Source organism: Barbus barbus (genome assembly GCF_936440315.1).
Source record: "Barbus barbus genome assembly, chromosome: 8".
In the NCBI taxonomy this organism is placed as follows: Eukaryota; Metazoa; Chordata; class Actinopteri; order Cypriniformes; family Cyprinidae; genus Barbus; species Barbus barbus.
Window position 1 is genome coordinate 33075862 of NC_136736.1, and position 18766 is coordinate 33094627.

General features: G+C 33.3%; 1 protein-coding gene across 1 annotated transcript in view; it reads left to right on the forward strand.

Moving 5' to 3' along the window:
• Positions 1-2528, forward strand: part of LOC306873471 (glypican-5-like) — a 169954-nt gene extending 167426 nt beyond the window's left edge. Inside the window, exon 8 of the mRNA XM_079422791.1 lies at positions 1742-2528. Within this exon, the coding sequence (XP_079278917.1) occupies positions 1742-1884 (143 nt within the window). The 3' untranslated portion in view covers positions 1885-2528. The remainder of the gene's footprint in view (positions 1-1741) is intronic.
• The last annotated feature ends 16238 nt before the right edge of the window (positions 2529-18766 follow it).

The window sequence follows — 18766 nt, forward strand, 5'->3', positions numbered from 1 at the left end:
TTTGCTTTTTGAATATGTATAGTCCCTTCTGTACTGCGTTATTAATGGATTATGTTTCAGCAAGCAAATTCAAATATAAATATTCCCAAGCAGTCCAGTGCCAAGAAATATGAGCAGTTATTGTCTTGAATGATTCTCCAGGCTTAAAAAGTATGTGTGACACACAAAGAAAATGGTTGGAAATATTTCAGAGCGCTTTTGTTGAGAGAAGGAGTCTACTGAGGGACACTTGTAGTGTTTGGCTGGTGAAGCTCCTCTGGCAGGAACGCTGGGAAACTATGCATGTGCACTTTGTTATATACGTGACAGCAGCATCCGTTATGTACATTCTTTTGAATGAGATTTCAAAACCACAGTGGATACGCTGAATGTATGTTGAAAAATACACATACTTTTTGCTGAAATATGGTTTCAACTCACAACTAACCAGTTGCATGATGTTTTCTTCAAGCCATTGTGGAATGTGATCATTAATTATTATTTGTGAGCGAACAATGTCTTAAATTCAATTGGGAAACATTTGAGCCCCAACTTTAAGATTTAGGGCATACATGCATTCAGTTATTTCAAGGAATAGCTCACTCCAAAACGAAAATGATGAATATTTACTCACCCATAGGCCATTCAAGATGTAGATGAGTTTGATTCTCCATCGGAACAGATTTGGGGAAATGTACAGATTAGCATTCATCACTTGCTCACCAATGGAGTCAATGGGTGCCGTCAGAATGAGAGCCCAAACAGCTGATAAAAACATCACAATAATCCACAAGTAATCCATACCACTCCAGTCCAGCAATTAACATCTTGTGAAGTGAAAAGGTGTGTGTTTGTAAGAAACAAATCCATCATCAAGATGTTTTAACTTCAAACCGTTGCTTCCAACTAAAATGTGATTCCTCTATAATAACGCTTCCTCCAGTGAAAAAGTAAATTTCCTGTTGTTTCTCATCAAAATCCACACACATATTTGTTTAGAACTTTTTAGGACTGTTTTCGCTTGTAAATTGTGATTAAGATGTGCATATTTCTCTCTTGATTCAGACCAAACGACTTTTTTACTGGACAAAGTGTGTTATAGATAGAGGACTTTTAGCCAGAAGCAACGGTTTAATGTTATGTCTTGATGGATTTGTTTCTTACAGCTTTTCTCTTCACAAAACGTTAATCGATGGACTGGAGTGGTGTGGATTACTTGTGGATTATTGTAGTGTTTTTATCAGATGTTTGGACTCTCATTCTGACGGCACCCATTCACTGCAGAGCATCCATTGCTGAGCAAGTGATGGAATGCTACATTTCTCCCAAAATCTGATGGAGACAAACTTATCTACATCTCAGATGGCTTGGAGACAGGCCAATTTTTTGCACTAAACGATGGTCAAATTATGCGCATGATTGGTACTTTTTCTGTATATTTCATAATTTGCATGCTGCTACAAAAAATAATGGGAAATCTAATTTAGTTATCCAATCATGTTGCCTCATAAATCAAATAAATGTTTATTTTGTGATGAGGTGTATTGCTATTTTTTATTAACAGTTCTTCATGTGCATTTAATCATTTCATCATGACTCAAAAGTAGGAACTTCCCAGGAACGCTTGATAGTGATGTTGAGTTGTTTTTGATTTGGCTATCCTCATTCCTCATCACAATGAAAACACATGCTTCGAATAAACCCATCGGATCTGTTCACGTCTGGTGGAATGACTTACATTCTTCTCTCTTTTCTCTTGCAGTGACACCGGAAAATACCAACAATCCCCAATACCATCACCCACAAAGCAAAGGCTTTGATCAGATGAATTCTGGCTCGAGAGGAACACAAAGCATCCCGCTGGCTCTGGTCTCGATATGCGCATTTGCGCAGTTGTCATGGTAACTGCAGCCAACTGGGTCCGCAGTCTCAAGACTGCTTTTCACACTGTTTCTTGGAAAGGAAAGAAAACGTGCCAGCTTTTAAAACGTCGAGGGCGAAATTCCTGGGAAGAGACGCTCTCGAATGGAAACGGATCGTAACAATTGATGCATTGAGAACTGATGAACTGAGAGTGAAAAAAAAGAAACAAAACTGTCCTTTCATAAACCTTTTTAATCACAAAGTGTTTCTATCATAAACATAACAGGCTACTAAATATTCTGCCAACACTTTACTGCCTTGAATAATGTCTTTTCTACAGGGTTCAGAGTAACACATTCAGAAAAAAATGAATTAATTTAATTCTTTAATGATGTATATTCAAAACATAGTTGTGAGCTGAAATGAGCACTGCACGTATCAGCGTTTTTGTTTTGTTTTTGAATAGAAATGATGCAATATTTCTGATGTCACATACTGCTTTATGAATACGTCTCGGTACCATGTACCTAAATGACCTCCTTTTTTCAGCATTTTTAAATGTACTGTTGTTGTTTCTTTTCATTTGAAATGGCGTATGACGCACCTTAACAAAGTGTATAAAGATGTGTTGATTTACAATGTATTTATTCTTGGTTACAGAGTGACATTAAACAGGTAATGAAACTAAACATCTGCCACATGAAGTTGAATGCAAGAAAATATGATCACTTTTTTAATATAGTAACACTTTACAATAAGGTTTCATTTGTTAGCATTAACAGCGAATAATACTTTTACAGCATTAATTAATCTTAACGTTAATGTTCATTTCAACGTACTAGTACATTTCTTCAATCAAACAATGCATCTGTTAACGTTACTTAATGCACTATAAACTAACATAAGCAATGAACAACTTTTTATTTTTATTAACTACCTCTGACAATGATTAGTAAATGCTGTAAAATTGTGATGTTACCACTATTATTTACTAATACTTTTTTAACTAGTTTTATAAATGAGGGCGTTTTGAACTTGTTTTTCACCACAGAATTTAAAAAAAATTAATAAATAAGAAAGACTTTGATTCTCAGAATTGCGAGATGTAAACTCAGAATTGCAGGAACGCAGAAAAAGTCAGAATTGTGAGATAAAAAGTCGTAACTACCTTTTGTAGTTTTTTATTTCATGGCGAAAACAAAAATACACAATTGTGATATGCAAATTCAGAATTTAGAGGGTGAAAAAGAATTACAAGATGTAAACTTGGAATTGTGAGAAAAAAAAATAGCTTTGAGTTTACATCTCACATTATATCTCGCATTTATGTCTTGCAAATCTGAGTTTATATCTCACAATTTGGAATTTGCCTTGCAATTTTAAGCTTTATTTCTTATAATTATGTGCTTGTCTTGCATTGCTGAGTTTATAACTTGTAATTCTGAATTTATAACTCTCAATTCTGAGTTTTTCTCACAATTTTGAGTTTATAACTCAATTCTGAGTTTGTCTTAGAACTGTGAGTTATAAACTCAGAATTCCGAGTTTTTATCACAAATCTGAGTTTGTAACTCACAAAGTTTGTCTCACAATTCTGAGTTTATATCGCAATTCTGCGTTTGTTTTGGAATTCTAAGTTTGTCTTGGAATTCTGAGTTTATAACTCACAATTCTGAGTTTGTCTCGCAGAGTTTGTAACTCGTATTTCTGAGTTTATATCGCAATTCTGAGTTTGTTTTGGAATTCTTAGTTTGTCTTGGAATTCTGAATTTATAACTCACAATTCTGAGTTTGTCTCACAGAGTTTGTAACTCGTATTTCTGAGTTTATAACTCACAATTCTGAGTTTGTCTCGCAGAGTTTGTAACTCGCATTTCTGAGTTTATAACTCACAATTCTGAGTTTGTCTCACAGAGTTTGTAACTCGTATTTCTGAGTTTATATCTCACAATTCTGAGTTTGTCTCGCAGAGTTTAACTCGTATTTCTGAGTTTATATCTCATAATTCTGAGTTTGTCTCGCAGAGTTTAACTCGTATTTCTGAGTTTATATCTCATAATTCTGAGTTTGTCTCGCAGAGTTTAACTCGTATTTCTGAGTTTATATCTCATAATTCTGAGTTTGTCTCGCAGAGTTTAACTCGTATTTCTGAGTTTATATCTCATAATTCTGAGTTTTTCTCACAATTCTGAATTTAGTATATCGCAATTCTGATTTTGTCTTGGAATTCTGAGTTTGTCTCGCAATTCTAAGTCTATATCTTGGTATTCTGAGTTTATATCTCGCAATTCTGAGTTTGTCTTGTAATTCTGAGTTTATATCTCGCAATTCTGAGTTTGTCTTGGAATTCTGAGTTTATATCTCGCAATTCTGAGTTTGTCTTGGAATTCTGAGTTTATATCTCGCAATTCTGAGTTTGTCTTGGAATTCTGAGTTTATATCTCGCAATTCTGAGTTTGTCTTGGAATTCTGAGTTTGGCTAGCAATTATGAGTTTATAACACTCAATTCTAATCTTTTGTCTCACAGTTCTGAGTTTACAGTATATTGCAATTTTTCATTTGTCTTGCAACTCTTAGTTTATGTCTTGCAGTTCTGAGAAATAAAGTCTCAATTGTTAGATAAAAAGTCACAATTACACACACACACCATAAGGTACAGTATCAGGTCCTGCTCATCATTATTTATCATTGAATTTCGGAAATATATCAGATTATGGAAGTAAAATGTGTTGTTAATGTCATTTCATCTTGACTATACCAGACAAAATGCATCAATTATCATCACTCCAGACAGTTTTCTCCAGTGTTTGCCTAAAGAACAGCGCTGAAGGAGCAGAAGAGGCTTTGAGACTATGAAATGCACACCTTCCTCTTGTGTAACGCAGTCTCAGAGCTCCAGGAGAAGATAAATACAGAGGAATCACTAATTTCATCTCCTGTTCTCTCACAGCTCTTTCTGACAGTGAAAACTGTGCCCAAAATGGTCAACTGAACTCATTAATATACTGCCAAATCTCAGGACGCTTGAGTTTTTTTTTTTTATCTTTTCTTGAAGAGCTTCAAAGGACTCCTCAGAGGACTGCGAAAGATCTTTCCTTCTGAGTTTTTCTACCAGTGTTCAGGATCTTCAAATTACTTATGCACTCTGTGGCACTTCTGATGAAAAAAGCAGAAGACTCCTGACATTTTAAACCCTTCCCACATTTAGCCATTTTACTTTTAGTTTTTTTTTCTTCACGAGGAACATAGCCACCTCCAGTCCTACACATTTAAAGAGATTATCATCTTAAACTGCTGTTCCTCAATGCTTTTTGAAACCATTCGATAACTTCAAAGCTGCACAAAATATATATATATTTTACCTTCTTAAAAACGTACTCAAAGAAAAGAATAGTACTTAAATTTAAATCATTATAAGATTATGTAAATGCACTGTTGAAAAAAAAATCCAGATTTCATCCCAGTATAAAAAGAAAGAAATTTGAAAAATTTGAAAATTATCATGAAAGAATTATATTCTAAATTCTAAAAATGATCAATTATCCTAAAAATTATATTATATTATATTATATTATACATAAAATATAATTAATTGTCCTTTATTTAACCAATAATTAAAACTCAGTTATTATGTTATGTTATGCTATGTTGTTGTTATGTAATATTATATTATATTTTTAATGTTATTACATATTATATTATTACATATTATTATATATTTTATATTAAATATACAAATATTCTATTTACTTTAAAATTACTATAAAATTATAATTTGAGCATATTTTTTATAACAGTATAACAATTGTAATTTTTTTGACAGAATTTGAATTTTGCCTGATCTCTCTTTTTAACGGCCGCAGTCATGGAGGCGTAATGCATGACTCAACAGAAATGAAAGATTAATTGATATTATGCCTGAAAGTTGAGCCAAAGCAGTGGATTTCTGTCCTGTTCTCAGGAATTAAGGTTAGACTGGAAGAGCTTGAGAGGTTTAGACTCTTGCTCTTGTTTACAACAAACAACCGACGCTCACTCACACGACGGCTGTTTCCACGTGAGAAAATCTGCAGTTAAAGTGTGCTTATAAAATAAAGCTGCTCTCGCATGAATTTCCAGTCATAAGGAGGCGAGCACGGCTCTTGCGGGACTCTCCAGGGGCCTCAAACTGCAGGGCGGTAACAGCCCACCGCCTGCGAGCTTGTTGTATAATTCCCCATGCGTGCGTTTGATACATCTCTTCTCTGTCTGTCACTGATGTATCCATGGAAAGACACTCAACTCCAGTCTGCTTCCAGACCTCTGGGGTTTTGCAGGTCTTTTTCCAGACATCTCCAGCCCACCTGTTTGTCAAATACATACAGGATTGGTATGAAACGAACAGAATGGATTAACCTTAACATTTTACCTCTCTTTTTTCAGTTTTTTTTTCTGGTGATGCCACTAACCAGATGTTTATTTTTATAGTGGCGTTTATTGATGTCACTAACCAGCTGTTTTTTTCATTAGTTACCAACATTAGTTAAAATTAACTAAGAATGAACAATACTTCTACAGCATTTATTCATCTTAATTCATGTTAATTTCAGCATTTATTAATGCATTATTAAAATGTCAAGTTGTGTTTGTTAACATTAGTTAATGCACTATGAACTAACAACGAACAACTGTATTTTGATTAACAATAGCAAAGATTAATAAATAGTGTAATAAATGTATCAATCATTGTTTGTTCATGTTAGTTAATACATTAATGTTAACAAATGACACCTTATTGTAAAGTATTTCCAATTAAAAAATCTGTTTTTTTCTATTAACGTTTAGTGATGTCACTTAACAGTAGTTTATATTTCTAGTGGTGTTATTGTAGTGATGTATTTTTTTTTCAGTGCTTTTTTAGTTATGTGTCTCTAACCAGTTGTTTTTTTCGGTAACACTTTAGAAAAGGGAACACTTATTCACTATTAACTCCGACTTTTCCCTCAATAAACTCCTAATTTGCTGCTTATTAATAGTTAGTAAGGTAGTTGTTAAGTTTAGGTATTGGGTAGGATTAGGGATGTAGAATAGTTCTTCGCCAGCTGAGGAAGTTCAACCTGCCACAGGAGCTGCTGAAACAGTTCTACTCCGCCATCATTGAATCCATCCTCTGCACTTCTATAACTGTCTGGTTCAGCTCAGCTACCAAGTCTGACCTCAGAAGACTACGGAGGGTAGTCCGGAGTCCGGAGTTTCATCAGTCGTAACCCTCCCCACTCTCCAAGAACTGGACTTATCCAGAGTGAGCAAAAGGGCTTTTTTAAATGTAGTGTTACCCTAGGTATTCAATCTGGTTTTTGGAGCGTGATAGCTGGTTTATTGCTGATTAATGAAGGTCTAGCAGCCAATGGAGCAGCATGCACTGGATGCAGGGCTATCAGAGGCAGAGAGAGAGTTTGTGTGAGTGTGTGATTGCTTGATTGCCCTGCTGTGTGTGGATGAGAGTCAGTGCTGTAAAGCTGCTGTTGGGACCGTGTGGGAGTCGTGTCAGAAATGGCCAGTGCTCAGCGACGGCTGCTCTTTTCACATGCTTTCTTTCCCTGCTAAATTCATCCTTGTCCTCCTGTGGTACGGTAATCTCATGTTCCTCTTTGATCCTCCTCCTCTGGGTTGGGATTTTGTAGAAGTGTTTGCTTTGTTGTGCATTAGTTTCAGTTTGGTGGGTGTGTTGTGTTGTTACACCTTTTAGAAACAAGTCTGTTTTTCCCTTTGTTTCCTGTTGCTGTGCTTTATTTCCACTTCTGTGCCAGAAGCTTACTAAACTGCTGTGATACAATTGGGATGCTGCAGTTGACAGCAATCACAAACAAATGGTAATATTGTTCAAATTATGTTGAAAATATTTTTAATGTAATAAGAATTTTTATTTTAATATAAAAATAATACATATCAATATTTTAAAATAGATAATATTTAATAAATTATTTATGAAATAAATATTAAATACATTTAAATATATATATATATATACATACATATATATACATATTTAATAAAAATATTAAATAATCAAATAAAATATATTTTAATACAGTTAAAGATGCAAGAACAAATGAATGTTTTTTCTGCATTTTGATGAAAGATTTTGCATTTATATTTTTGCATTCGGCTTGTGCTTTTATCCAAATTGTGTTTAGCCCAGTCAGACTCTGTGTCCATTTCAATGGAAATAATTTTTTTTCTCTGCTTTATTTTGTTTGTTTTGTTTCATGGCTTTACTGGTTTGCTTCCACCCAAATTGGCTGCATTAAAGTTTCACATTTCATCAGAACAAGGCTGCAAACTCAGGCCCATCCTTCAGAATTAAACTTGCTTTTGTTTGGCAATTATTAGCCCGAGTTGTTCCCTCTTGGCCGGAGTGGCCAGCTGCTCGGGTTCCTCAGGTGTGAGTGAATGAACAACAAGCCCATCAATACCTGTCGCTTCCCCACTGAGTTTCAATTACCAACAGATACTGTATCTGCCCAATCAACTGAGCTGTCCATGCAAAAGTGGGTGTCTTCCCTCATAGAAATCTTCATTTCATCTTTAAGATGAAAGAAAATGTTGCACAATCAAAAAACAACAACAACAACAAACAAACTAAAAACACTGAAACATCAGTCCAGCTAGAATTAGTCCAATTCTAAAAACACTCAAATTAAAGCTAAAATAAAAAATAATTTGTAACTAACTAAAAATATTTAAAAAGGTGCAATTAATAAACATGACAAAAGCACGATAAAATTGCTGGAATTTTTACCTACAGTTAAAACTGATTTTTTTTGTATGTATATATTAAAAGCTATAGTAATATAAATATACTAACATAACACTAATAATTTTTATTCAACTTTTTTAGCCTGTTTTTATTGTTTTAATCATAAACATCACTAAATTTTAGATAAAAAAAGAAAAAAAAAAAACAGGTTAACCGAGGAAATAAAGTTTTAATATTTTTAAGTTTTTAAAAGTTTATGACTTACACAATTTAGCTTTTTTTGGGGATATTTTCACTAAAAGGCCAGACAAAATACACCTGGATACTTGGATGGGTTAAATGCATCCGAGTATGGGTCACCATATTTGGCCACATTTCACTTCAGAATCTTTTTTTAATAAAATTTTTTAATTCTTTTTTTGGGCTCTATAGTTTTTTACTCATTTTAAACTGAGTTTAAAATGAGTAAAAGAGTAAAATCAGAGCAGTATTTTCCTTTCTCAATTAAAACTCAAGTCTCCATCTATAATTATTCAGTGTCACTGGAGACCTGCTGTACAGTTCCTTTGACATTTTGCTCTACATGAAATGTCTATTGTGTTTCTTCAGGTGCAAATGAATTACCCAGCGGAGCTCACAATTAACCAGGCAACACGCTTTACCCCAAACTGACTGTCATACCCACAGAACCACAGTGAAGAATAAAACACACTACAGCACGTTAATTATCTGAGCCACACTTTCCACAGGTGTTTTCATTCTTTTTCTGCTGCTGAACTTATAAAAATGAGAAAGTTTTGCTGTGTTATCTTAAACATTCACAGAAAATAACTTCACACTTTGAGCTTACAAGTTTACAACGGATTTACATTTTAGTGAAGTGATTAATTGAAGTTGAATTATATTATACATACAGTTAAATGAAAATGAGAAATGTTTCTTTGGCAGCATTTATTTTTATTTTATTTATTTTTAATAAATATAAAAAAAAAAAAAATCTTTATTTCTCTCTCATTTCAGTTAATGTTTATTGTTTTTCTAGTAATGAAAATATTTTTAATGTTTTCTTTATTTTTGGTTAACTACAATAGCTCTGGCTCCTAGGAAGCAAAGTGGAGCTGGAACAACATAACGGCACCATGAAGTCACATGAAAAGGAAGGGAAGATTGCAGAGTAGAAGCAGCAGTAAATGGTGGATGTGCCTCAGTCCCACATGACAGACACATGAAGAAGGAGAAAAGCCGAGCTAGAGAGAATCATTGGAGTCAAAGCCGCGGTAGATCTGCCATTGATAGAGGCTCCCGGGACTGGAAGAATGGCTTAAACAAATCCCAGGATATCTGGAGTCAGAAAAGTGCGGTCTGATACTGCGCTGAAAGCACAAAGCCCAGACCTGTAGATCCTGAACAAAAGATCACTGACAAATAGGGTGAGGATATAGATTTATTTCCCTCTAGATTATAAAATTAAATGGTTGATTCACTTTTCTTGCATAAACTGGATTTAATGACTAAAATGCATTTTGAAGAATAATATTTGTAGAAGAGCTTTCTAGATATTTTACAAACATGCAATCAAACATGTTAATTTATTAGAATTAAAATTTGTATGTAATAGTTAATTTGTTTTATTTAATAAATATATATATTTTACTCTCTAAGAGTATAAATCTATGAATTATGAAACTGAATATGAATCATGACATGAAATAAAGTATTTCAATAAAAACAAAGATATTTTAATTAGTACAAAAATGTAAAAATAATTAAATTAAATTAAATAATTAAATTATAGCCCTCACATAATTTTCTGATAATAAATACTAAAGAGAAGATATTATATAAAAAAAAAAAAAGCTAAATTAAAATCATAACTGGACTCAAGTGATTGAAGTCCTCAAACAAATATAAGACGTTTCTCATAAAATACAAATATAAATCAAAATGGTGAAGTTTACTCACAAACAAACATGAATCATATTTTGGGTGGGTGAACAATCAATACAAATCGCTTTGAGGAAATTTTTATTTGTAATGAAGTGTAAATTTTCTGATGATAAATGCTAAAAATACACTTTTTAATAACGAGTGGAAAGAAATCTAAAAAAATATATATAGCTGCAATATTTGGTTAATAATAGGTGCACAGGAAGAACATTGTTTATAGGCCTCAAACTAATTTAGCAAGTTCCTCACAGCATACATAACGTATATGACTCAAACTGTCTGCAAATGAAGTTTACTCACTAACAAATATGAATCATATTATTGATGGGTGAGAAATCAATACAAATTGCTTTGAGTTCTCCAGAGAAATATTCATCCTCCACATGGTTCACAGTGGCAGACCAAGTAGCATTACAAAGAAAAACATTGTAATGCTTTATTCAGAATCATCCCTTCATTAATAATCATTATATTGGTATTTTGCATGCAAAATGTGTTTAAGTGCAGAGAGAGTCTTTGTGAGACAATATTGTGCATACAGGATTAATTACATCATGATTGATCGATTGATTGATTGATTCATTCATTCATTAATTTGCATTAATTTTGTTTGTTCAAAAACAATGGTAATATACACACAGTGTTTTATTTAGGCAAAAATATAAATAAAAAATAAACTTGTGCCAGAAGCCTTGTAAAATTCATTTAATTATCTAAGTTTCATTAATTAATTAATCATTATTATTATTGTTGCATTGGATACTAATATATTGTATTAAATAATTTATTTATTATTATTGTTATTTATTGCAATGGATAGTAATGCATTATTATTATTATTAATAATTGCAATGGATTATATCTGTCTGCATTATTTAATTTTTCATTATATGCTAAGATATTTTTTATTATTATTGATTGATGCAAGTAGCTGGGGAAAAGAGTAAAATCAGAGCAGTATTTTCCTTTCTCAATTAAAACTCAAGTCTCCGTCTATAATTATTCAGCGTCACTGGAGACCTGCTGTACAGTTCCTTTGACATTTTGCTCTACATGAAATGTCTATTGTGTTTCTTCAGGCGCAAATGAATTACCCAGCGGAGCTCACAATTAACCAGGCAACACGCTTTACCCCAAACTGACTGTCATACCCACAGAACCACAGTGAAGAATAAAACACACTACAGCACGTTAATTATCTGAGCCACACTTTCCACAGGTGTTTTCATTCTTTTTCTGCTGCTGAACTTATAAAAATTAGAAAGTTTTGCTGTATTATCTTACAACATTCACAGAAAATAACTTCACACTTTGAGCTCACAAGTTTACAATGGATTTACATTTTAGTGAAGTGATAATTTATGTACACAACCTGATAATACACCTGAATATACAATGCACTGTCAAAAACACTCTAACTTTTGCAAGCTGAGAACATGTAGATAACCCCAATCTTTGACACCAAAATAAGTAACTGCGCTCCTCCATGTATGTTTAATTCTGGTTCTTTTGTTCCTCAAAAGTAGCAGTTCCTCGTCTGGTGAAATGAGCCAGAGGCAGACTAGAGTTCCCCATGACAGGCCTGTCAGGCTAGAGTTTAATTGCTGTTTCTCAGGCTGAGAGATCGCTGAACCGCAGCTTTCAAAGGCCACTCTATATTTAGCAGAACACCTCGATTTCCTGCTGCTGCTGTTGCTGCTTTATAGACTCATTGTTTTAATGCGCTATGCTTAAGACTTGACCTCTCTTGACCTCTGGCACGTTTCAGTAAAGCCTTCACTCGCTGAGTTCAGCAGAGTTCAGATTAGGTTGAGTTGTCCTGCTGGGATACAAAAATGCTGAAAAAAATAAAAAGTTTTGTATATATATATTTTTTTTTTTTTTACAATTTAATTTTTTTTTTTATTAAGAGTTTAGTATGCATTTATGATGATGATTATCATTTCATATATGCTAATCATTATTTATGAAAAACAATGTATAACTATAATATATATTTTCCCATGCAATAATATTTTTAATAATTTAAAGTGAAATAAATGAATTAATTCTAGTGCAAAATATATCATTCATAGTCTAAACTACACCATAATGTATAGCTATATAATTTACAGCCTAAATTACACTAAAGCACATTTTCTATGTTATTAAAATTAATATTAAGTTACTATCAACTTTTCTTTGATGATAATGGTGTGTATTTCATATAAATGATAGATAGATAGATAGATAGATAGATAGATAGATAGATAGATAGATAGATAGATAGATAGATAGATAGATAGATAGATAGATAGATAGATAGATAGATAGATAGATAGATAGATAGATAGATAGATAGATAGATGGATGGACAGACAGATAAATGATAGATAGATAGATAGATAGATAGATAGATAGATAGATAGATAGATAGATAGATAGATAGATAGATAGATAGATAGATAGATAGATAGATAGATAGATAGATAGATAGATAGATAGATAGATAGATAGATAGATAGATAGATAGATAGATAGATTTAGGCTAAATTATACCATAGCAAATTTTATGTTATTAAAATAATATTAAAAATGGTCAGGATAAAATGTAGTGTTTAAGATTAATTTATTATAATTTACTTAATTTATATCATAAATTACAGCAAAAAAAAAAGTTTAATATTAATATATATATATAAAAATAGTCAGTACACTTTCTCCAAGCATTCAGAGTTGTGTCAGGTTTATTTTGGACGCGGTTTCTATTTGCGATCACGTTCTCTGGCGTTCGTTAGTATTCAGTGCCCAGAAGCTCCGTGGGGTTTTCCTCTTTGCCTGCAGTATCTTTCAGTGGATTCTCATCCAGCGGGAGCTGCTGTGAGGGAGAGGTGCGGGGTTTGGGACACACAGAGAGTCTGTCATGGGAACGGGACAGGAATAATGGAAGGCATTCAGGAGCGACTGGAGGGTCAGCGCTGTGAGCTGGGTTAAATATGTTTCACACAGGTGAAAGTAACAGAGGCATGTTTCAGATGTCAACACAGGCACGTCCTGTCTAGAAGCAACAGCAAATAAAACACAGACAGGGCTTCTGTTAAGTTATCATATTAATGAAACTTCTGTCATCTTTTCTTTTACTCACCCGTCTATTTGTGTTTATTTGTATTCATAAGTATATCAAATATTCCCTTATTATTATTATTATTAATAATAATATATTATGTATTTATGATGTTATTATTATTATTTAGTCATTTAGCAGACACTTTTATCCAAAGCGACTTACAAATGAGGACATTAGACGCAATCAAAATCAACAAAAGAGCAACAACATGAAAGTACTATTACAAGTCTTGGTTAGCCTAACGCAGTACACATACAAATATATATATATATATATATATATATATTTTTTTTTTTTAAGAAAACGAGTAGATAGAAATTTAGAAAAAAATAAACCTAGTAATGTTAGTTTTACAAGAAAAGCTAGCAGTTAGAGAATAAATATGCAATTGATAAAAGGTCAAATGTGTGTTTTTTTTGTTTTGTTTTGGTTTTTTTTTAATAAAAAGAAGATAGATACAATTAGAATAGAGAGTGCTAGATTAGCGGGTCAAATAAAGATGGAAGAAATTAGTTTTTAGCCATTTCTTGAAGATGGGTAAGGATTCAGCTGCTCGGATTGAGTTGGGCAGGTCATTCCACCAGATGGGAACAGTTAATGCAAAAGTCTGTGCAAGTGTTTTTGTGTGTCTTTGGGATGGTACAAACGCGTTGTTCACTTGCAGAACAAGAGGTCACATAAGTCTGAAGTAATGAATTTAGGTAAAGGGGTGCAGAGCCAGTGGTGGTTTTGTAGGCAAACATTAATGCCTTGAATTTAATGCGAGCAGCTATTGGTAGCCAGTGCAAATTGATGAATAGAGGTGTGCGTTCTTTTCGGTTCATTAAAGATTAATCTTGCAGCAGCATTTTGGATTAATACATTTACATTTACATTTATTCATTTAGCTGACGCTTTTATCCAAAGCGACTTACAATTGCTATATATGTCAGAGGTCGCATGCCTCTGGAGCAACTAGGGGTTAAGTGTCTTGCTCAGGGACACATTGATGTCTCACAGTGGATTCGAACCCGGGTCTCTCACACCAACGGCATGTGTCTTATCCACTGCGCCATCACCACCCTATGAGTCTAATAGTAGAGGTTAGATGGAATTGGCTGGAAGACCTGCCAAGAGAGCATTGTAATAGTCAAGTCTGGACAGAACAAGAGCCAGAACAAGGAGTTGTGTTGCATGTTCTGAGAGAAACGGCCATTTAACTACTTTAAATGATAAGAAGTTTGTAGTTTGATAAGTTGCAGCTATTTGTGTGGTGGAAATTTTACAGAGTCACAAATGAGATTTGACGGCTACGATGGGGGAGAAAATTACAGCACACGAGACGCATGAACCACATGGTGCCTTTTTGTCTCTTTTGGAGTTTGACAGCTTCAGTCCGCATTTGCTTTCACTGTAATGGAAAAGTGCAGGTTGGAGAAATGAAAGAACTTCATTTTGAACATCACGAGTACATGATAGAATCGCTTTTGGGAGCAATATTCCCTTAAGGATATCTCACTTCGGAAAAAAGCTCATCATAATGTCTTCAATTGCTTTTCGAGTAGCACTTTCTGAAACAAGAGCGCTTCTCAATTCACAGTCAAAGCTGGTTCCTGCATACATATTCAGCCTTCATTCACAGGATGATGATAACTTTTTGCCACTGAAAAGTTAAACTTTCTCTCCATAAAAGTTGGATCGTGCATACAAAATACGCTTAACAGCCAGTCTTTTAGCCACCGTGGAAGCATAATAACATGTGTGTACCTGCATTCAGAGAGAAAACGATTGCTATAGTCATTCTGAGTCCTTAAGCTTTCATTTAAAAGTGTTGTTTCTTTGTATCCGACTAGAAAATATTGATAGATGGTGAAAAACTTCAATTAAACTGATGTAAAAAGACACAAATGCTACTGATTCACCAATCGTTGTCATCTTTAGAGGATATTCACTGAGTTCCTCCCAAGGTTTCCACTCTACTCTAGTTTCTTTCTTTCTTTCTTTCTTCTTTTTCTTTTTTTGTCGTCTTTAGCTTTAGCTTCTACATCATTTGAAAAGATGCTTTGGAAAAATATGCGAAGAAAACTCAAATAATCAAATCAAAAGCTGAACACTGAGAGGAAACCAGCTAATGTTTAAAGAACCCCCCATGCCATACTGGAAAAATTAAGCAATTTAGCATATTTAACTTTGGATTGAATAAATATTTGCTGCCATTTATGATGATAAAATGAACTGGAGTGCACTAGGCTTTAATATTACCACAAGGATATGCTGTTTTCGTTCAAATCAATGCGTAGAAAACGTATCCGTGTGGTGCTGCTGACACAGAACAGTTTGGCGCTCAGTGGATATTCTCCAAAATGAGAAAAATTGTTGAATAAAGTCAGAATTTTTATTTTCTTTGCGTACAAAAAGTATTCTCGTTGCTTCATAACAGTCAGATTGAACCACTGATGCCAGATGGACTATTTTGACGATGCTTTTCATACTTTTCTGTGCCTTGACAGTGTAATTTACTTGGCAGTCAATGGGACAGTCACAAGCCGTCCGGTTTTCATCCAAAATATCTTACATTTTTCATTTTGGGGTGGAGTAACCCTTTAATTTCAACATTTACTAATACATTTTTAAGATGAAATATTGTACCTGTTAACATTAATTCATGCACAAACATGAACTAGAATTTTTTTTTTTATAAACAAGGTCAATAAAACCTTCAACACTCTACTACATCCTAGTACATCCCTGGATCTCTATTAGCACAACTGTACATACAATTTATTTTATTTTCTCAATTAATTTTTTCTATTTTTGTCTATTTATATTTATATATGTATTTTTATTCTCATCCTATTTTTTATTGTGACACTAAAACAAATTCCTTGTATGTGCAAGCATAGTTGGCAATAAAGCTCTTTCTGATTCTAAAATCAATCAAAATCTGTTTGTCAATAAGGTTAATAAATGCTGTGAAAATATATTGCTCAATTTCAGTTCGTGCCTATAACAAATTATATGTTTGCTTTTTAAGAGGCAAATAATGCACAGCCCATATGATAATATAAGCTTTGAAACTCAAACAAATAAATGGAAAAACTGAGTAAGACTGCCTCTTACTCATTACATGAGCAAAATATTAAGTAATAATAAGTCTAATAGTGTAAACATATTTAGCATATCAGGTTCACCAATATTTAATTTTTATTGGAAAAATTTAGCCTATATTTTGTGCATCGGTATTTTGCGCTTTTTATTCATTATATTATTTATAAAAAGAAAATAAAAGAAAAACATTAAAGTAAATTATGGGACATTTTATGGTGTTTTGTATTGTAAATATATAGTGCAGTAAAAAGTAACAAAAATAATTACTTTATTTTAAAACTTTAAAATACAACGCTACTACATCAGATGATTCTGTTGCTAGTCTTCCACTGGTTTTGGCTTTTTGCAAATTATAAAATTTGAATCTCTTCCAAATCAACCTGACCTCCGCCTTGTTTTTCATTATGAAAAAACAAGGCCACGTTTATGTGGAACAATCTTCCAGTGGGGAAGCGTCCGTATTTAGATTCCCCTCTCTAACTTATTTTTGAAATTCATTAGCCTGCAGAACCCATTTAGTTTGTAAACTCTAATGGGACTGGAAAATTGAAAACTCAGATTTAATTTTATTATGCGTTCCTTATTTCCATGGGAATTACTGCGTCTCCAATATCCCTGTGCTATTAGTTGTAAGTCAAAGGCGATTCCCAATTAGTCTAGAAATGAAGGGTATTATGAAAGCGCACATTCACTTTGTACATTCTGACCTTAATATCCTTAATATTGTGCCCTTCCCTTTTTACCGCCCACTATCTCTTAAATAAATGAAGTCGGCATATAAATGAACTGGAATGGGGTCTGTTTTTTTTTTTTTTTAAAAAGAAAAGGCAGTCTTGGCACGCCATACATGTTAAACCCGGAATATCATTGAGGGAACACAGATTGCAGTCAGAAACACACTGGGAATCATCAAACGAGTGTAAAACGCCAACGAGTTGCCAAGTATCTGTAACTCCTGATTAAGTCATACTTATGTTGCCTTACAGCAACACCATAACGCATGGCATTCTACAAGCAATTTATTTTAATGTCTAACAGCCTTTTTGCTGTCAAGAGGGATATTGACTTTCTGTAGACATTATTTCTGTTTTAAAACCAAGCAATCTGCCTACCTGCCTACATTTATAGAGTACAGTGCAGTTGACAAGGGTTCAGTGTTCAGAATTTTATTACAAGAGCAAAATATTCCGAGTCATTTGAGGGGTCTGTTAAAAAAAGGAAATGATGTCATCAATATTTCATAATGGGGTGTTCCAGTGTAATGCTCAGTATAATTCAACTGGAACTCCAATTTATTGTATCAAATATTCAGATCGTCTCTGGCACCTGATGATTTTTATGACCCGTGAGGTCATTAGCCGAGTCGTGTGCTGTGAAATAATGAGATGCGGGCAACGGGGTCATGGAGTCATTGGCTTTAGTTTAATTTAACTTCACTGAGTTCAATGATAAAACTCCAAAAAAGGGACCTAATTAGTGATCATTTTGACATTTTCCTTTTACTATTCACAAATGTATTTTCAATAAAAATTACAAAAAAAATATTGTGTATTAGTGTATTTACAATGTTCTAGCTTGTCAGTTATCATCATATAATAAGTATTGTTTTTTTGTGTTTTTTTTGGGTAATTATTCCAATTATTATGAGGTTTTAGGTGATATTGTTTTCTGTGTGTATTTATATAACTGTAAAAGGATTTTGTTTAACACGTATTATAATCGTCCCATCTGTTGTTTCGTTTTCATTCATGTTTAATTTGAACTTTTCAGTGTTTTCAAATGTAGTTTTAGCCTTTTAATTTATATAGATTTTATTCAACCTAGTCTCATGGCATTTACGTACCTGGGTGCACTTTTTAGCGAGACACGAAATACCTACCAATAACTACATATTTCTGCAGTTTCAGTTTCCTAAAGAAACAAAAACTAGAGGCAGTAAAACTCTGACACCTTTTACTCCTTTTCACACAAATTTACAGGGTTTTGATTAATAAAGCGTATTTTTCGCACAATTCAGAGTTTTTCTCAGTATATTTAGTTTTAG